This window comes from Hypanus sabinus, chromosome X1, assembly GCF_030144855.1.
Source record: "Hypanus sabinus isolate sHypSab1 chromosome X1, sHypSab1.hap1, whole genome shotgun sequence".
NCBI lineage: Eukaryota > Metazoa > Chordata > Chondrichthyes > Myliobatiformes > Dasyatidae > Hypanus > Hypanus sabinus.
Window position 1 is genome coordinate 8501426 of NC_082738.1, and position 21568 is coordinate 8522993.

The 21568-nt window shown below is 38.9% G+C and overlaps 1 protein-coding gene across 9 annotated transcripts in view; it reads left to right on the plus strand.

Annotated features, from left to right (window-relative positions):
- Nucleotides 1-21568, plus strand: part of tlk2 (tousled-like kinase 2) — a 160110-nt gene that overhangs the window by 130495 nt on the left and 8047 nt on the right. For 8 of the 9 annotated variants that reach the window (XM_059955729.1, XM_059955737.1, XM_059955730.1 and 5 more), the window contains 5 exons: nucleotides 4448-4537; nucleotides 8742-8911; nucleotides 10865-11003; nucleotides 13333-13444; nucleotides 14854-14961. In XM_059955729.1, the coding sequence (XP_059811712.1) occupies nucleotides 4448-4537; nucleotides 8742-8911; nucleotides 10865-11003; nucleotides 13333-13444; nucleotides 14854-14961 (619 nt within the window). The remainder of the gene's footprint in view (nucleotides 1-4447; nucleotides 4538-8741; nucleotides 8912-10864; nucleotides 11004-13332; nucleotides 13445-14853; nucleotides 14962-21568) is intronic. The other variant, XM_059955736.1, reaches the window with a different exon arrangement.

Sequence of the window (21568 nt, forward strand, 5' to 3'; positions counted from 1 at the left end):
TTAAACCATTTTCCTAGTATAGATCAAATTGTTCCACCTTATGATTAACAGATGCTGTTATCTTCTCCATTTTGTAAATGTCCATTGTAATTTCCATCCATGCATTTAAAGTTGGGCTCTCCTGTGATAACCATTCCCTAGTAAGAGTCTTTTTACCATCCACCAACAGTATATTCGTTAAATATTTATCTCTTTTCAAACATTCTTGAGGTACATACCCAAAATATATGGTCTTACTTTCGAAGGGTATATCACACTTAAAGATGTCTTGTAGGACATTGTGTATCCCACTCCAATAGTCTTTGATAATGGGGCATTCCCAGAAAATATGATAATGGTTTGCATTTTGATCTCCACAATTTCTCCAGCAAACAGGGAGGTTACTATCATAATGGGATTTCTGAGAGGGTGTAATAAAATATCAAGTTTTTCCATCTGAGCTCCCTCCATTTCTGTGAACTGGTACACTTCCATTGATAGCTCAATATTATTGTTCATTCTTCCTCAGATATAATTATCCCTCCTTTCTCCCATTTTGTTTTAATGTATTAAGTCGAATGTGTTTAAGATTTGACAAACCCTTAAACATGCTTGAAATGATTCTACTACTGTTATCTGAATTATATGTTTTTCTAAATAGCTCTATCAAACATGTTCTTGCCTTGGTTACATTTTTAACCGTCCTATTAACATATTGTCGCATCTGTAAATACCGATAAAAGTCTTGATTTTCTAATGAGTGTTTCTCTTTAAGCATTTCAAAACTGAACAGTGTTCCTTCTTTCATTATGTTGCAAAGAACTGTTATTCCTTTAGCTGTCCAGACCTTAAATCTAGCATCCGGTTTGTTCGGCGTAAAATCCGAGTCATATGCACACCATTTGAGAATTGCAATATTTCCCTCTAGTTTATTCTTTTATAATAGTTTTCCATATTTCACCCATGGGTTATCAATAGTATTTATGTACCTTTGTAGGTTGTTGTCAGCCAAAATTGCCTGTATGGGGATGGGAAGTATCCCCTCAATGTTTTCCCATTGAGCATCATATGATGGGTTGCACCAACATATCACAGTTCTCAACTGTGCTGCAAAATAATAATCTCTAAGAGAAGACCCAACCCCACCCCCAATCCCCTCCCTTTCCTTGGCTAATTGCAAAGCTTTGAGACGAACTCTAGGCCTTTTACCTTGCCAAATATATCTTGATAACATTTTGTTCCATTCATTGAATTGATTTTGTTTAATCTCTATTGGTAGGGTTTGAAAGAGATATAATAGTCTGGGCAGTATATTCATTTTAATGGATTCAATCCTTGAACTGAGATGACAAAAAAAGGAATTAGGTTCCATCTTGTTATATCTTCCTTAATTTTAGGTTGATAATAGGCTGATAATTGCATTCTGATAATTTTGCTAAATCTTTTGGCATAATGATGCCCAAATATTTGGAAGACTCTGTTTGCCATGCCCAGGAATAACTACTTCCAATTTCTCTTGGTGAGCTATAGTTATATGAAAGTAATTGGGTTTTATCTATGTTGATCTTGTATCCTGATAATTGACCATATTGTTCAAAGGATTGCATTAATTTAGGTAAAGAGTATGTTGGTTGCCCCAGATAGGTCAAAATGTCATCCGCATAACAGGCTAATTTATGTTCTGTCCATTTAATAGTAATTCCCCTGATATCTTCATTTTGTCTGATGTATTGAGCTAATGATTCCACATATAATGCAAAGAGTAGCGGTGACCATGCACAACCCTGTCTTTGATGCCATTTCTAACCCATGTTCAGTCTTTTTTTAAAAGTCGTGTGTTCATGAGATCTGCTTCCTGTTATCTTGTTCATAATTTGCATAAGCTTTTGACCACTGTTTCCCTACATGAGATGCCTTCTAATTGGTGCTACTGATTGTTCCCATTCCTCCATTATTGTTTCTCACATTTTCCAAAACCCCACAGTCTGATTAGTTCAATTTCAAGTTGAATTGTCATTTAACCATACATGAGTACCCATGAATATAGCCAAATGAAAAGGCATTGCTCTGTTCCTGTTTTGGTCTTATCACACATTTGTAAAACAGTTTTGAGCTTTTCTTTTTTGCCAGTAATTTTTCATGCACCCTCTTTGCCTTTAAATATCTTAATAATTTTATCTTGCAACATAAGCTATCTACATAAGGCAAACAGAAGGGAAAAGGCTTACCTGACCCTTGTGTTCCTTAATTAGATTGGGAATGCTCCTTTTTGAAAGATACTTTCTCCTCCTTGGATACTTACATGCCTCTGACACTGACACTTCATCCATCTGCTTCAGTGCACTTTTGCTAAATCACACTGCAACCTAGTGAAGTTGGCTGTAGCCTGATATAAAACTGTTAGTACTGGTATGGCAATGCCCTTTGCCATAAATTTGCTGAATCTAGCCAAACTATGGTTACTGCTTTCAATTTGCTGTCTCGTATCCACACTTTTAACTCATCCACACTCTAAATCTTTTGATGTCAACTTCATGTTGGCTTTGTTATATAATTAAGTTCTTGAATATAGTTTAAAGTTCCAAGTAAATTTATTATTAAAGTTAATAAATAAAGTTAAAGTGATGTATATTACCATATGCTACCTTGAGATTCATTTTCTGGCAGGCATCTACAGGAAATAAAAATGGAATAGAATTTTACCACTACTATACATAGGCAAAGAAGACGAACTATGCAAATAAAAGTAATACTGAGAACATGAGTTATAAACTGTTCTTGTAAGTGAGCTTGTAGAACATACTGGTAGTGAATGAAGTTATCCAAGCCGGTTCAGGAGCCTGATAGTTGTAGGGTTAAAAATGACTCTTAAACATTTAGTATTGTCTCAGCCACCATTGATGTTTATGTAACTAAAATCGCCCACAATTATGGCCTTGTTTAGATCTCAGACATTTGCCCACAAGTTTAATCTCCCTGAGATTAGGGAGTCCTGTAATTAGTGGTCCTGTAATATGTACTATGGTACATTCATGGCTTTCATCTACACTCACTGGTCACTTTGTAAGGTACAGGTGTGAAACCAGATGTGGTCTTCTGCTGTAGCCCATCTATTTCAAGGTTTGATGTGTTGCACATTCAGAGATGCTCTAGTGCACCCCTCTGTTGTAACATGTGGTTATTTGAGTTATTGACGTCTTCCTGTCAGCTTGATCCAATCTGGCCATTCTCCTCTGACCTCTCTTATTAACAAGGAGTTTTCACCCAGAGAATTGCCGCTCCCTGGATAATTTTTTGTTTCTCACACCATTCTCTGTAAACTCTACAGACTTGTGTGTGAAAATCCCAGAAAATCAGCCGATTCTAAGATATACAAGCCATCCATCTGACACCAACAATCACTCCTTAGTAAAAATCACTTGGATAGTATTTCTTTGATGTTTGGTCTGGACAAAAACTGAGCCTCTTGACCATGTCTGCATGCTTTTTTATGTACTGAGTTGTTGCCACATGATTTGGCTGACTAGGTGTTTGTATTAACAAATAGGTGTATCTAATAAAGTTGCCACTGAGTGTAGATCCTGAACAGAAGATTTTGTTACTAACGTTCTGTGATTTTGTGATATTTTGTTTTTCCCACCTCTTCCCGCATTTCTGTACTGCCTTTTCAACTGTTCTATTGTATAAGGGATCATGATTAAGCAAAGTGCCTTTATCCACACAGATTCCAACTACACAATCAAAAAATGGTGGTAGAGCTTGTTTTCTGTTTTCTGCATTATGCCCATATTGGTGGTAATTCCTTCAGAAAAAATTGAGACTTTTTGAACTGTCCTGAATTTAGCTTGTTTGAATTGTAAGCTGTTTGGACAATAATCTATAAACTGTTTGAAAAGAAACCTATCTCCAGTTGTGTATTGCAGAATTATTGTAGGGATTCTCGCACGAGACTTCTTAAGCCAGGTCAAAAGGACATGCTACACATTTCTTTGATCTAAATACCACAGCTGTTCACAATCTGGAATGCTGATGGATGCCAACTCTCATCGTGTAGTATATACTTCAGTGGATGTTTGTCATAAATGTATATGCTCCAATGGTTCAGAAAACGTTGTCAAATTTATGTGTGCTAGTTTTTTCCAGAAAATTATTTTGCACCTTTTTTAAAAAAATAAGCAACTGAACCATTGATTCTTTTAGTAAATTTAAGCAATGATGAAACTACACAATTTACATTACTTTCCCATATCTCTGAATTTCTTTTTGTTACATTTCTTTTGGTTTGTCAGTTTAGCTCATAGAGGGATGATATTATAGAGTTTACTTCCTGTTTCTTGATGCATAACGATCTCTAACAATGCAGTTCTGCAAAGTTATTTGTCACATTGGATCGATTGGATCGATTTCATTTTATAACAGCATTCAGAGCAGATTGCACATTGTCTAATGTTACTGATTTGGTTTGCAGACATGCTTGCAGAGAATATAGGATTCACAAGGAGTTGGATCACCCCAGGATAGTCCGACTCTACGATTATTTCTCGTTAGATACAGACTCGTAAGTTTTTACTTTCATTTAAACTGAGATTTAATAGAGCTGCAGTTGGGTAAGGGTGTTGCACTTACTGAATGTTGTTATTACCCCTTCCACTTAAGACAGTAGCAATGTCAATTTTTTGGAATGTTATACATACCTTTTTAAACAGAAAGATATGAATAATTCCCCTGTTGAATTGTCCTGTTGGCATGATTTACTAGGAATGTTCAAGAATGGCCTCATTCTCTACTTGTAAAAACAATTATGTTCTGTCAATATGAGAGAAGGAAATTTGCTTCCTGTAACAGTTAGTGTTGCTAGCTCCCAGCTTCATTGTAGGCTTGATCTTGACGTCAGGTGCTGAACGTTCTCTCCATGAGCACGAGTTTACTGTAGCTGCTCTGGTTTCCTTCAACATCCCAAAGATGTGCTAGTATGTAAATGGCAACTGCAAATTATTCCTTGGTGTCTGTTAATAAGAATCAAAAGGGGGCCGATAGAGAGGTGAGATGGGGGCAAGGGAGGAATAGGAGCTGCAGGAATTGGTCTTTTGGGGGTTGGTGTGAACTTAGTTGGCTGAGTGATGCCCCCCTTCATTTCCCATTCCTGTTTTCTCCCTCTCAACTTATCTCCTTACTTGTCCACCACCTCCTGCTGATGCTCCTCCCCTTCACTGTCTTCCATGGTTTTGACCCTCTCCTATCAGATTCCTCCCTTCTTCAGATCTTTATCTCTTTCACCATTCAACTTCCCAACTCTTTACTTCGCCCCTCCACTTTTCCTGGCTTCACCTATCACCTACCACCTTGTACTTCCTTCTCTTCCCCCAGCACCTCGCTCTGATATTTTAACTTTCTTTCCAGTCCTGATGAAAGGTCTCGGCCTGAAAAGTTGACTGTTTATTTTTTTCCATCAATGTTGCCTGGTCTGCAGAGTTCCTCTAGCATTTTGTGTGTGTTGAATGATGGCCTGTGTTATTTCTTGGCATAAAAAGTTAAAGTATGTGCATGAAGCAGACTTGCAGTAGAAATAAAATCTCTTGAATAAAATCAGGAAAGTTGCACCTTTTCTTAAAAAAAAATTATTCAGTCAGACATTTTTTGACAAGGCTCTTTGATCCAGTAGATATTTTGATGATGTCATCAATGGTGGCATTTCAGATGTCTTGAAATCAAGTTAGTTTATTGCCTTGCAATCAGATATGCAATTGGGTTAAAAACATTCCTTAACCTCAGGAATAAGGTACAAGAGCTTCAGGACTCATACCACCAGGTTCAGGAACAGTTATTACCCCTCAACAATCTGACTCTTGAACCAGAGGAGATAGCTTCACTCAACTTCACTTGCTCCGTCATTGAACTGTTCCTACAACCAATGGACTCACTTTTGAGGACTTTTCATCTCATGTTCTCAATATTTATTGCTTATTTATTATTATTTTTTAAAAATCTTTTTGTTTGCAGTTTATTGTCTTTTGCACATTGGTTGAACACCCAAGTTGGTGCGGTCTCTCATTGATTCTATTATGGTTATTCTTTTATAGATTTATTGAGTATGCCCCCAAGCAAATGAATCTCAAGGTTGTATATGGTGTCATATTTGTACTTCAATAATAAATTTACTTTGAATTTTGAAATGATACTTGCCTGAGATTTGATTAACCTGCTGGCTCCTTAATGGATCTGTTACGTACCCCGTAACTGGGTGTCTGACCAGCAGAGAAAGAAGAATCCGTTGGAGTCTGGTGGTACCAAACTAAAGGTGTTTATTAGTAAACTACACAATACAGTATCAAAAATGCAAATATACGTATAAAACAAGTTAGCAGTAATAAACCTAAAAGTGTAGGAATAATAATAATCAATAATAAACAAGCTCTATCGATGTCAAGGGGTAAATGAATTGTCATAGGTAAGTATAGAGTTCAGTTCATAAATGCTGAAGTAGTTATGGTTGTTGTATTGAAATCATTGGGGAGAGAGAGGGCGAGCGAGATGTAACAGCAACAGCTGCGGCAGGCAAACTTTTTTGTGGCTTTCTTAATCCGTTGTATCGTTATGGTCGTTCAGTTATGACCCCTCTGGTCTTCAGCTAGACCGTTCTTCTGTGGTGGACACGTCACTCTGGCATGAGTGTACACACACACACACAAGTCCCCACTGGCCCTGCTGTAACACTGTGAGCTTTACTGACCGATCTCCTGGTTCGCTCTCCGAAGCCCCCACCTTTCTGTGGGTTTCCAACACTCAGTCAGTGTCCACTGGTGTGTCTGAAGGGTGTCTCTCCAGACCTGTCTTTTATCCCCTCTCACCGGGTCTCAGCTATCCATCAACTCTGAATGACCGTGTCCATCAAATCAGGCCACTCCTGCTATCTCCTGAGGAATGTTAACGAGCAAAGTACAGTGGAAAGTAAATAATCCAGGAAGAGTCATAATACAGTAAATCAATAGTCTCTCTCCCCCTCTTATCTGTAGCAGATGTTCTTGCTTGTGTTTCATATCTCTCTCTCATGAGCAGCATAGCAACAGTAATAGTTTGTGGTTCTCAGGAGTGGGGGGGGAATGGTTAACTCTGCACCCCATTTCCATCAGGTCTGTTCATCACTCATAACAGATCGTTGAAGGAAACTTACTGTTGTGGAATCTGTTGGATTGATTCCAACATCTGCAGTCTCTTGTCTCCATCAAGTATTCCAAATTGGTTTAGAGTTCCATGATGTTTAACACATTACTCTGAAAAATATAGATGATGAGAGCATATGAAAAAACATTGTACTGACATTATTGTTTAAACATCTGCTAAGTCTCCATTGACTTGGTTACTGACAGCTGTAAAAGGACAAATTGCCATGTTATTTGTTGAAGTTTAAGCTATCTGCTTTAAGGTTCTTTGTCAAATTGGCAAAAATTGCAAAATTTGTTGAATTTCAGAGGTGCCGTAGTTATTGTATATTAAGCATTTCCTGAAAAGGGGGCTTAGGACAGCTTCCAGTTCTGTGGTAGAACAAAGGGATGTGAGAGTACAGATATATAATTTCTTGAAAGTGGTGTCACAGGTAGATAGAGTGGCAAAGAGCCAATTGGGCCTTCATAAATCAATGTATTGAGTACAGGAGGTGGGATGTTGAAATTGTATTAGATGTTGGAGTTGGATAAGAAGTTGGAGTGTACAATTCAGGAAAGATATCAATACGATTGAAAGAGTGCAGAGAAAATTTACAAGGATGTTCCCAGGACTTGAGGACCCGAATTATAGGGAAAGATTGAATATGTTAGGACTGTATTTTGTAGAGCAAAGGAGAACAAGGGGAGATTTGACAGAGGTACAAAAAATTATGAATAATATAGATAGGGTAAATACAAACAGTCTTTTTCCACTGAGGTTGGGTGAAAACTAGAGGTCATGGGTTAAGGGTGAAAAGTGGTTTATTTAAGAGGAACCTGTGGGGGATGTACCTCACACTGAGGGTGGTGAGCGTGTGTCATGAGCTGCTAGTGCAAGTGCTGGGTTGAGGGTTTGATTTCAACATTCAAGAGAAATTTGGATAAATACATGGATAGGAGAGGCATGGAGGGCTATGGGCCAGGTGCAGGTCAATGGGCCTAAGCAGATTAATAGTTTTGCTGGGCGAGATGGGCAGAAAGGCCTGTTTCTGTCCTGTAGTCTTCTGCTTAATAACATTGAAGTAGTTTAATTTCTATGGGAAAACTCCACCAACACCATTATTTTCAGCCTTGATAAATGTGCCTTCCCAATTTTGCTGAAGTTTGCGAAGTTTCTTACTCCCCAGAGATATTTCAAAGATAACCAAGCCAGGCACATGATCATTCATTTCAGCTGAGAGGTAACGCTTGTGCGAGGAGAGAGGAAACAGATTGAAGGTCTTGTAATTCCATAGCTGTACTGTTTGCTGAGTGTTTTTTCAAGCATTATCCAGACTCTTATATGTTTAATGAGTTCAAACATTGAATGCATCTCTCATTGATCACAGTAGAAAATGAGCAGTTCGATAGATGTGTTATCCTTGTGGATAATGCTCAGATATAAGGGAATGAGAAATAATGGAAAATTTTTTGTGATTTCCCATGCCAAATAATGCCTCATCTTCTATACTGAGTTGGATCCAACTAATTCCAAGTGGAAAATGCAAATAGATAAAATATTTTCATTGTGTTTAAAAAGGAAGACTTGTGATGAAATGATGTACTGATCTCATTCCTCAGGTTTTGTACTGTGTTGGAGTACTGTGAAGGCAACGACTTAGATTTCTACCTAAAACAACACAAGTTAATGTCCGAAAAAGAGGGCCGCTCCATTATCATGCAGGTAGTCAATGCTCTGAAATATCTGAATGAGATCAAGCCCCCCATCATCCACTATGACCTCAAGCCAGGTGTGTATTTCTGCTGAAGGTTAATATTGGCATAGTAGCAGAATGTAACTGGGGAGATTAGCTGTTTGTTCTATTTAAATGGCAGTATTGCAGCGAGTTGTATAATTATAAAGGGTTCCTAATATTTGAAGAAAACTTTTTGTTGAGCTTTATAGAAATAAATGTTGGCAAAAGTTAATACTTTTTATGATTGCTTTCTATAATAACTTTCTTGAGGTTCCCTGCTGATGTAATTTCTAAAATAAGCCCAAGTTGTACAATTCTGCAATATTTTGTACTCCTTGATGTCCAATGCAAATGATTATAAAAGGCTTCAACTGGAACTGTTCTAGTATTGTAATAATTGCAAGACTCGTGAAAGACGAGGGTGATGGTGGTGAGGGAAGTTAATGGGGTGAGGTTTTATTTCAAAGTCAGTTTATTCCTATCCTTATAACTCAGATGGCCTAGAGCCATTTCTGATGGACATTTGAGCTGTCTTATGCTGATAACTTTAATGGAGTGGGTTGTGATGTTTCTGGTAATGTGTTGGAATTTGCTTGTTCCCATGATGGAGATGTAAAGAAAAACTGAAAAGGGTGGGCCTGAAATCATTAGAATTCAGAACAAGAGATAACCTTATTGAAATGTTGTTGGTTTATGAACATACAAATAAAGGAGCAAGATTTATGATTCAGAAAGTTCTATTGAGAAAAGTTGGAAGAGAACATAGCCCATGGTGATTGAATTGGGTGAGAGGAGGTGCAAGATCCTGGGGAGTCTCGATACATATAGAAAAGATGCTTTCTCTTATAAAAGGCTGTGAAACTGGGATCTTTTGTTTGCATATAAGAGGTGGCCCATTTGAGGCAATTTTATTTTCCACACAGTTGTAAATCTTTAAGGTGGAAGAAAGATATTGAATATTTATAAGGCAGAGGTAGATTCTTAAGGTTAGGTTTAAGGTTATGGATGAGAAGTGAACAGACAGGAATGCAGAGTTAAAGTTGTAAAAGGTTTTATTAAATTGGGGATAGGTTTGAGCCAAGGGACCACCTCCTGCTCATTTGTATGTTCATAAAGTCCTGAGGTTGTCTCTTGTTCATTAAGCTTTCATTATTGGAATCTACTTAATGAATCTTTTCTAAATTGTGTCCAATATAAATCTGTCCTTCCAAAATCAACTGCAGTATGGTCTCACCAAGTACCCTATAAACTTATGACAAAAATGTGCCATTTATCCTGTATATTTCATTCCTGTCAACTTAATTAATGACATCTTTCTAGTTATTTGATGTACCTACATTGTGGCTATCTATGATTCATGTGCTGTGTTGAAATTCAGATGAATAAATAATTTGAAATGTACTACAGAATCCAATCCCCAATCACCTGCCTTAACCATGAATTTGTACCCACACCAAAACAATGGTCCAAATGTAACGTGCATATGTGACTAAAGATTTTCCTTGCCACTTCACAGTTCGAGGGCCTTTACCCTATAAAATATGAACAGAAACAAACTCTGTGGGAAGGATCATTGAACCTTTACAAATTAGAATTTCATAACACGGACACATTTGTATTTAATGTGTAGAGAAAAGTTGTGAGTCATCTTATGAATTTGAACACCTATGACTGATTTTACAGAGTTTGAAATTTAAATTTAATCTTTGGCTTCTGAAGCGTATTTGTCATTTTTCAGATTATGTTGCAGGTATTATATTTAAAAAGGTTTAAAATTAATTTCAGAAGGAATGGGTTTGTGGAATGTGTGAATGGAGAATGTCATTGTGGTTATACATTATGTCTCTTGTAAAGTATTGCGAGCCAGTTTTCAATGGCTGTACTCAATGCACAATAAATAGGGTGTTTTTGAATTTTAAATGTATACTGTCTTAGCATGATGCTGCAGCTTTGTTAGGACTTGGAGAAACAATTTGTGATCATGTGTGGGATTTCATGCTTTCACAGGTAACATTCTGCTGGTGAATGGAACAGCATGTGGAGAAATAAAAATCACAGATTTTGGATTATCTAAAATTATGGATGATGATAGCTACAATTCAGTGGATGGAATGGAACTCACGTCACAGGGAGCAGGCACATATTGGTGAGATTCCACGGGTGTACTAACTGGCTTTTTTCACATAAACTCAAGTGTTTCTGGCAGAGGCCTATGAGGTTGAAATATAATGTAAATAGTTGTGATTTTTGTTTTTTGTTGAGCATGAAATATCACTTGCATGTTGCAATCACCCTTCACGTGACAGTCTGTTCCAACAAGAACCATTGGCATTAGACATCAAAGCTTGTGCTATGCCAAGTTAAAGCCCAAATAAATCAAACTAAATTGTTGTTGAGGATTAATTGACTTCATGTTGGCCTTCTCTTTTTGTCGTCTTTAAAAAAAACTTGAAAAATGTTGTAAGCATTTGATTTGACTTGATTTGAGATGAGGTGCTCAGTACCTATCTGGACTGTGATTTTAAACACAAGATACATGTGACTCCATCTTAGACTGGACACTTCTCACATTTGACTTCTGTGTTCATTTGGTGCCAGGTACTTCAGAAGAGCTGAACATGGGCTACTGAAGGCACGCAAAGGAATAGCTGAAAACTAAGTCAAATTTTTGAGCTTGGGCCCTCATTGTATAAAGTGTACTTCAGAGAAGTAACTCTTGGGCAAACTCAAAGGAGGAGTGTTTTGAATCTTAAATCCTGGGCTTCATCAGTAAACCTTGGGCAACACACAAATGCTGGAGAAATTCAGCAGGTCAGGCAGCATCCGAGGAGGGGAATAAACAGTCAATGTTTTGGGCTGAGACTCTTCATCAGGACAGGAATGAAAGGGGGAACAAGCCACAATAAAAAGATGGGGGAGTGCAGGGTGTACAAGCTGGCAGGTCATAGCTGAAATCGGGTAAGGTGGATGGGGGATAGAGGAGCATTTAGTGAGAAGCTTGGAGGTGATGGATGGAAAGTTTAAAAAGGGCTGAAGAAGGAGGAATCTGATTGGAGAGGGCAGTGAACCATGGGAGAAATGGAGGGAGGTGATGGCAGGTGAGAATAAGGGATAAGAGGGGAGCCAGAATAGGAAATCAAAAAAGAAATGTGGAGGAGCGATTACCAGAGGTTAATGAATTCGATGTTCATGTCATAAGGTTGGAGGCTACCCAGAGGAAGTATGTTGAAATGCTGAGTTCCTTCAGCATTTGTGTGTTGCTCTGGATTTCCAGCATCTGCAGAATCTCTTGTGTTTATGAGCAATAAACTTTGTTAAACATTTAGCAGAAAACTTCTTTTGTTTCAGTGGTAGGGTTGAATTGTGAGAATAGTGAATAGGTTGTCAAGCAAGTAGGCTTCAGAGGTTAGTGCCTTAGTATCCTGCGGTGAGCGTCTCACCTCCTGAATACTAGCACCTCATGGTTGAAAGAGCCATGTTGCATCCAGTTTCCTCAGTTTTACTCTCTCACTCATCATGTCTCTCAGCTGAGTTTTGTTTCAGCATTCTCTTAAATTTGGTATTTGTAGCTGTGACTGTATCCTGCTCCCACGGTTCCAGCATTTTTCTCCCACCTGCTCTCATTCATCTTCCTCTCTTTACACTCCTTTGACAGATCAGCTGTGGTTTAATGAGCATCATTTCCCTCTGCTAGACTGTGCCAAAAACAATCGACATATGGCCAGTCTCAGTCTCTACCCTATCAGACTTAGTTGAGCAAACATTCAGCACTGGATGCTCATGATAGTTATCAAATTTTGAGCAATGTGTAGGATTTAAATAGATGTGTACGTGTCTAGGTAAAGTGGACATTGTGTAAGTGTGTGTACACAATTTAGGACAATGCAGTTGTACATTACTTTGCATAGGATATATACTTTGTACTGTATGTGCAATATAAGCAGAAGTGCAGTTAATAGGTGGCTTTCAAATAGGTGTGTAACAGGCAATGTGTATATAGTTTGTAAGTGTAGGAGTGTATTTGGAAATGAGGGTTGGTATGTGTGTTAGTGCATTGACCACTTTGTACCTACATTGTACGTACAATGAGCAATTTATGTAAAATGTTCAATAAAGGTGCTTTTATTTTTAATTTTGTCTTTGTATGAATAGTAATGAGTCTGGGACAGTTAGACATTTGTCACCAGCAATTACTGAGCTTTAATGATTTTTTGAGGATGGAATAGTATGAAGCTGGCTAAAAGTTGGGACACAATGAACTTAGCTTTTGGCTGCTTCCCCTAACACACCAAAGTCATGTTTTGATCCCATTTGCTCTTTAGATGAAAAACTATTGTCTCTTGGTATTTAAAGTCTATTCTCCTGTATTCTTTGTGTTCTTCCATAGTAGTCATTTAGTACATTGAGCCTGTCTAATGTTGATATAATTGAAACAGAAATTGTAGCTTATTGTGCACTAACATTTCTTCTGTTAGGTACTTGCCTCCTGAATGCTTCGTGGTTGGGAAAGAGCCTCCTAAGATATCCAATAAGGTCGATGTTTGGTCTGTGGGAGTTATATTCTATCAATGTCTATATGGGCGCAAGGTAACGTCTAGTTTTTTTTAAAATGTTAAATGTTACACAGAAAGTACTTGGTATCTTATGAGTCAAGATAAAAACTGACTTTGAGTTCTGGGACTGTTATCACAAACTAGTTCTTTATACATTAATAATGAAAAGGATTCTTTGCATATGTGAAATGTAACATGGCTAAAACCTGAAGACGCATTACATAAATACAATCTTTATTCTTTTCCTCCTTTTCCTTTCCTTCATTCCTTCCCTGCCTTTGCCTCCCCAGTACCTTACCATATGATGGACATGTGCCAGCATGTGCCCTTTGTTAAACGCACACCTGTGCCCAAGAATATTGTATCAGTGTAATACACAGCAAAGCCAGTATCTACAAGTAGTGTGCCTGATCTTAACAATACAATGGCATTGTGACTGCCAGTAGAGTTTCTATTGCCTAGTGTTGATGTGGCCCTGGAATTGGTCCTTGATCCCAGAGGACTTGGTGCCAGGTCAAAATTTGTTGGACTTTGGGCAGTGGTGGATGCCAGGGTTATGGTAAGAGGATTTAGGGTGAAGGTCAGATCACGCTTTAACTGCCTTGGTGCTTCTGGTCACTTGCACTTCCATTCCCTGGAATCTGCCTAGCGATGTTATCAGCCATTCCTTAGGGTGTCACTGCCTTCCTGGGGATTCATTTTGCAGGAAGTTTGCTACTTTGTGTTAAAGTTTGTTTGTCCAGTTGATTTTTTTTTCTACTTAAATGAAGGAAGTCCCATGCTATTCAGAATTGTTGTTGGCTTTAAATTTATTTATTGAGATGCAGAGTGGAATAGGCCCTTCCAGCCCTTCATGCCACCCTGCAACACCCAATTTAACCCTAACCTAATCACAGGACAATTTACAATGACCAGTTAATCTACTAACTCATACAGTTTTGGACTTTGGGTGGAAACCAGAGCACCCGGAGAAAACCCGTGTGATTCATGGGGAGGACGTGCAGACCCCTTACAGATGACACCGGAAATGAACACTATTACACTGAGTTGTAATAATGTTGTGATGACTGCTATGCTGCTGTGGCACCCAACTCTCAGTAGGTCCTAGGTTCCCTTTGTCCTACTACGTATCACACTCCTTTGGTGCTAGCTTACTTTTCCCAATTAAATTCTTGTTGACACTTTGGTACCTGCTGAACCAGTCCATTGATCTGCCTGGAAGCCAGAATTTTCTTCCTTAGTCATACTGGCAATTTTAATATCAGTGACAAATTTCATTGTGGACCCTTCATTTATCTCTGATTGTTAACGTACTACAAGACTGCAAGGTGCGTTGTATTGAGATGTACTGAGTCCCAAAAACACAGCCCTCAGAATGATAATTTAATATTCAGACTTGCAGTTTTAATCTCTGATGTTCACCTCTCCCTCTCTGTTCCACAGCCATTTGGTCACAACCAGTCCCAACAGGACATTCTACAGGAAAACACGATTTTGAAAGCCACAGAGGTGCAGTTCCCTCAGAAGCCAGTGAACAGTGCAGAAGCGAAGGTGAGATTATACAGCCAAAGGCGTGCAACAACCATTAACAACATTGGTTTCAGGTCCCTTGTTTCTTGCATTTTATTATTTACTGAATAACCAATTTAAAATTTAGCCAGCAGTTTTGTTGCAATTGCAAGAATGATCCTGGGAATGAAAAGGTTAACATGAGGAGCATTTAATGGCTCTGGGCCTGTACTTGCTGTAGTTTAGAAGAATGAGTGGGGTCTTATTGAAAAACATACAGTAGATGGAGTGGAGAGGCTGTTTCTGATTGTGGGGGAGCACCAGAAGGACAACCTCAGAAGACGAGCACGTCCCTTTAAAACAGAAGAGGAGGAATTTCTTTAGCCAGAGGGTGGTGAATCTGTGGAATTCATTGTCATAGATGGCAGTGGAGGCCAAGTCATTGGGTATATTTGAAGTGGAGGTTAATAGGTTCTTTATTAGCAAGGAAGTCAAAAGCTATGGTGAGAAGGTAGGAGAATAGGGTTGAGGGAGATAATAAATCAGTCATGATGGAATGGCGGAGCAGAGTTGATGGGGCAAATGGACCAATTCTGATGCTATGTCTTATGGTCGAAGTATCTTTAGCCTTGATGTAATGGGATGTGTGTGCTTGTGACCTTCTAGATGATGGCCTTTTTTTGTCCTGCAAAAGAGAATCCATTGAGTGCATCTCCTGCGCACACCTCAATAGCTGGATGCAGAAATAACTTTTTTAAGTACTGTTTCTTCCCTAATGAGGGGAGAGAGGGAAATAACTGCTGCAGAACAAAGAGAAAGTTTCACTGTAATGGCTTTGAATTTGCCTGAGGAAAAATGCTCTGTTCCTAGCTCTTGTGCAAGGCCAAGTAGTTAATGCGCCATTCAACTTTTGAATAATTGAAACTGCAAATCTATCTTGAATTCAGTAACTGCTTCATTTCTGGGTTCATATTCCTTAAAGTCCATATTGAAATCATTAATTTGCCTTATGGACTGCAAGCAATTCAAATGGGCCCAGCAGCAACACAATGGCAGTTGGAAATGGCCAATAAAAGGCAGCCATGCCAGGATAAACTTGTAATTTTTCTCCGAGATAAATTTAAGAAATGTCAATTGTAATTTTCTTAAATATTTTAGTGCAAGTTGTGATTATTCAGTTAGAGGCATCATCTTTCATGTAGAGCTTTTTTTATTGACACCCGAGCATATTCATTTCCAGAATGGAGCACTGAATAATAATTCAATCGGGATGGAGTAGTAGGTAAAGAGACTTGAAGAGGTGACACTTTGTAGTTTTTTGTTGAGTATGTCTGCTAGGTCATTGAGGAATCTATGGCGTGAGTGAAATATCTATAATGTTTTCCCCCATTTTGTCAGCTTCAAAGGTGTAATCACTAATGAAGTGTTTATATATTTTTGCTTGCTATTTCCAATTTTACCTTAACTGATAAATGTTACTGAACAATCTGATTTCATTTCAGTTGAAAGGGGAGGAGGGAAAATCCTGTAGGTAGCCACTTATATGCACTTAGTCCAGACAATCTTATCCTTCTGCTGGAGACATCAGTTAGCAAGGGGCAAAGATGTCATTTAGGCATGGTTCAAATTCCTCCTCTGGTGGAATAGTGAGGAATGAATCCAAGATTATTTGGGATCAATGTAACTGATGTAACCCCCTGGGTCGCCTCAGGCTCGCTCAGCTTATTCTCTTCTAGGGGGAGCAGCCTTCGGCCCCGCCAAACTGGGTAATCAGCTGGTGTGGATGCTGTGTGATGTCCCCGCCTCACCCAAAAACAGACAGTACACCATATGCGATTAAATGAGTACAATTTATAAAGGTTACTATAACTAAGTGATTAATAACGATACAGTATATATGAAGAGAAAAAATAAAGAAAAGGCGCCAAACTTATCAAAGTCCAAACCACTTCGTGCACAACCATTGCAGCTCAATTCGATCCCCTCTGAACTCCTCGACTCGCAGCTCAGGACCCTCCGAACTCCTCGACTCGCAGCTCAGGACCCTCCGAGTGGTCAACCAAGCATATCTAGCTTCATGCCCCCCTCCTCGGAGTACCTCCCGGCCTTGGACCCCCGCTTGGGGTCCAATCCTCGCCCCGCTTACAGCATTGTGTCCTCTCTCTCGACCCCCTCGCGCCGATCTCTCCAAAAGCCCGTCAACAAAAGATTACATACTCAGAAGAAAGAACATTAATCACCATTTGGTTTACAAAGGAATACAATTCTCCCAGCACTCTCTCGCAACAAAGAAACATTCCTGCTTTTAACAAAACAAAAGAAGCCCTTTTGATTACATACACAGTAACAAAGAAAAAAGAAGAAACCCCCTTTACACTGACTTCAAGATTTAAAAGGCATTTGAACAGGTACTTGGAAGGGAAAAAAGTAGAGCGATATGGGCCTAATGCAGGCATGGGCAAACTACGGCCCGCGGGCCATATGCGGCCCGTTAAGCTTTTTAATCCGGCCCGCAGAACTTGATGAAATTATATTAATAAACCTTGTTAACGTTTTTTTCCCCACAATTCTAGCGTCTTCCCAATAGATGACGCACTCTATATACATTGACCTTTGTTGAGGTGCAGCGTATTACTCCACATTTGCGCTTTACTTTGTGACCTTGTGGCGACCCATTTCCTGGCACATCCGAACCGGCTCACAATTAGCCAGCGTTCCGGCTAAGGGAGATAGCCTGCGGGGATTTGTGAGCACAGAGCTCCGCATATTGGCGCGCTCTCACTGCTTTGTCATTGTGCGGGTCGTTGTTGAGTTTTGGCACAGGGGACAATTGAATAAGAAGGAGCAGGACAAGTAGACCTGCATCTCCTACCGTTTTTGAAATAAAGACAGTCAGGAGGAGAGTGATGATGATAATATCTTGAAGGATAACAGAATTTTCAGTGCTTTAAAATAATAACTGTTACTATTAAAAAAAAGCTGTATTTTATTCATTTAATTTTCAGTGTTTTAAAAGACATTTCATTAAATAGCTAAATACCATGGGACTTCAAAGACAGATATTTTGTTGTAATGCATTTGTTCATTTTCAATTGAAATTAAAGCACATGTTTTCTACATATCCCATGATATTTTATTTTCTCTTATGAGGTGTATTACCAAAACACTCCGTCCATCTGCTCCTGGTCCAGCCCCCCTGTCAAATTTTAGAACCCTTTGTGGCCCTCAAGTCAAAAAGTTTGCCCACCCCTGGCCTAATGTGAACGTATGGGATTGGTGTAAACAGGCATCAAGATTGGCATGAGTGAGTTGAATAAAAGAGCCTCCCTCTCTGCCGTGCAGCTCTGACCTAAATGCCAATAATGTATAGTAAACCCAACAATTGAGAACAGTTTTGGGAAGAAACGATGAATGACCAAACATTAAGTTAAAAGGGCGGATACAAATTAGTGTGACACAAGTATTAAAAATAAAAATGATCACTTTTCAGTGGTTTAATATGTATATAATTAGAGTAAAGCTGTACTTGCCATTTTAGAAGGTAAATGTTCTGTTGGCCTTGATTATAAATGGGTTGAAGTACTCTTCAAGTCTTGCACATTTGCATAGGACTTTATAACCATATCTGGAGTCTTGTAGGCAAAGGAAGGTTATACTTGGATGTCCCTCTTTTATCCGTTACGCCACTAGAGTTTAGGGCAACAATAAAGGTCCTTCATCTCTAGTGTTGTTCATGGCTTCCTTCCTCGTCTCCGTAGCTTCCTCTGTTTTCACTACTGTCAGTAGTGCAAGTCCTGGGTGGAGACTCAGAAAAACCATTGCACTCAGATGTAGAAGGATTCTTCATTGCTGCATCTGTAACAATTCTGAACCCTCAAATCTAGAGGATCAGTGGGCCACTTTTAGTTTGTTGTCTACCCTTTGACCTGTTTGCGATGAGTGACCCTACCAAGAGCCAAAGCATAAAGCACTGTCTCCAGCCAATGTAGCTCTCCTGGGTTACTGAGGCACGCAAGCCTCCAAACCACGACTAGGTTGCGGTCCTCTTGGAGGATACTTGGATCTGGTACAGTATTAATTAAATACAGCATTGGATCCTAAAATGAATTTGTTACTCTGAGGAGCAATTAAGTAATATTGCCTTTTACTCATTGGAGTTACAACATGTGGGAGATCTCATTTAAGATGAATAAAGTTTTGGCAGACTCTTTTCTCAGTCTTGAATGAGGGAGCTGTATCTCAGGATAAGTATTCAGATTTAGGATGAGATGAAAAGATTTTTTTCCACTCATTAGGTTTTTGGAATTTTCTGGATCTCAGTTGTTAAGTATATTCAATGATCAAAAGAGTTTTGTAAATAAAGACGAAATGATGTGTTATTTTGCGGCAGATGAATTTGAGATGCAGGATCAGTCCTGACATTGGCAGAGCAGACTGCAAGGTCACAAGGCCTACTGCCATTTCATTATTTTCTAAATAGGCACTTTTTAAAGATTGTCTGCTTGAAGATTAATTCTGGGTTAGTTTGTCACATGGTGTTATATCATCTGCACAACTGCTTTATTCTAAATATACACCCTGGTCAGGTAGTTTAAATAGCCACATCTGAAATTATATAGATTTCTGCACAATTTTACTGCATACATGATTGCCAACATTTCTGCAGAGTGAAGTTAACTCTTTACCATTTTGATGCATTATTCTTTGGAACCCAGATGTATTTAATCCAGGCACTTTAATTCTTTGGGAATTAAATCTTGGATGGCTCAAGACCAATGGTTTGAGATGTGTCTATTTTAACACAAGAAGCATCACAAACAAAGCGGATGAGCTTAGAGCGTGGATCAGCAATTGGACCTATGATGTTGTGGCAGTTACAGAGACTTGGATGGTTCGGGGGCAGGATTAGGTACTTAGAGTGCCAGGCTCTAGATGTTTCAGAAAGGACAGGGAGGGAGGCAAAAGAGGTGGAGGCATGGCACTGCTGATCAGAGATAGTGTCATGGCTGCAGAAAAGGAGGAAGTCATGGAAGGGTTGTCCACTGAGTGTCTATGGGTGGAAGTTAGAAACAGGAAGGGGTCACTAGCTCTACTGGATGTTTTTTATAGGCCACCCAATCGTAACAGGGACCGAGGAGCAGATAGGGAGGCAGATTCTGGAACGGTGCAGTAATAACAGGGTTGTGCTCTATTGTGTTTCTTTGCATTTACTGTGAATGCCCATAAGAAAATGAATTTCAGGGTAGTATATGGTGACATATATATACTTTGATAATAAATTTATTTGGAACTTTGCTCCTTGATATTGACAAAGGTTTCCAGAGAAGGGCATTTTCAAAATTGGTGCTGGCACCAGCAATTATTGTTATGGCATATCAGATGCAATAAATTATGTCCTTTAGATCTGAGCAATGGTAGCTTGGTGCCTTACTTGAACTTGGTGAGGTTAGCATTGCTTTGACCCACAAAACCTACAGATCATTGGCATATGTGCTGCATGTAGAATGGCTATTCTTATCTCCACATTATCACAATAGCATAAATTGGTTGGGATGCATGTCCTGTTGTTTTGTATAAATAAAGGACCATGGTAGTAGTTCAACTTCAGTGGAATAGTAAAATTTTATCTCTTGTGGAATAAATAGTTTAAAGAACTGAACGAAAGGATGTCTTGCCAAGACCTGACATGTTTTGGGCAAAATTAAATGAGTACATGTACTGTAGAACTGAAAGTCATGAGGCAGTTTTGCACTGGCAGGGTGGAGTACACGGCAGTAGGAGTCAGTATTATTTCTGAAACAAATGGCTACGCCAACTTCCAGAAAGCAACTGATTAAGCTGAATCTTGGAGGTATCTATAGCAGAAACATCATTGCTAATAGTGGATCTAACCTCACTTGTTCTCTTTAGATCAGCTGGTTGTCCAGTTTCCATTCACAGGCTGCCCAGCAAAATCTTTACTGGCCATAAAGTCAAGTTCATGTGTGATAGTGCAAGCATTGGCTACCTGGCACTTTCAAAATAGGTCTTGTGAATGAAATTGTTTTAAAGGAATGTATCAGTACTGAAGGGAGAGTGGTTGACATAACTGCTGGAAAGTGAGCTTTGTATTTTTTCTAAATATGTAAATTAATAATTTTCTAAAACGTACTCGAATTGTAATGAACTAATTGATAATTAGACAGTAAAGAAAATTGAAAAGTAATTAAGGAAATACAATACCCATAAATGAATAGTTGCAAGATAAAATTGTTTATTTTCATCTTTGTCAGGTAGGGATAGGATCATTCAAGATAAAGGAGGGAACATATGACTGGAGGTGGAGGATGTGGCATGGTCTTAAATGAGTATCCTCTAAATACTGCTGTAGTATTTACAAAGGAAAAGAAAGGGGATAGTGAGATCAGAGTGGAGCACGCGAATATCCTAGGGCAATTTGAGATTAAGGAAGAGTTGGGGTGTGGTCACTTGAAGAACCTTAAAGCAGACAAGTCCCCAAGACCTAATGAAATATACCCCAGATTATTGAGAGAGGTAAGCAATAAAATTGCAAGGGCCTTGACCAAGGTATTCATATCAGGATTAAAATGTCTAATACCAGAGGCCATGCATTTAAAGTGAGAGGGGGGAAAGTTGAAAGGTATCTGGA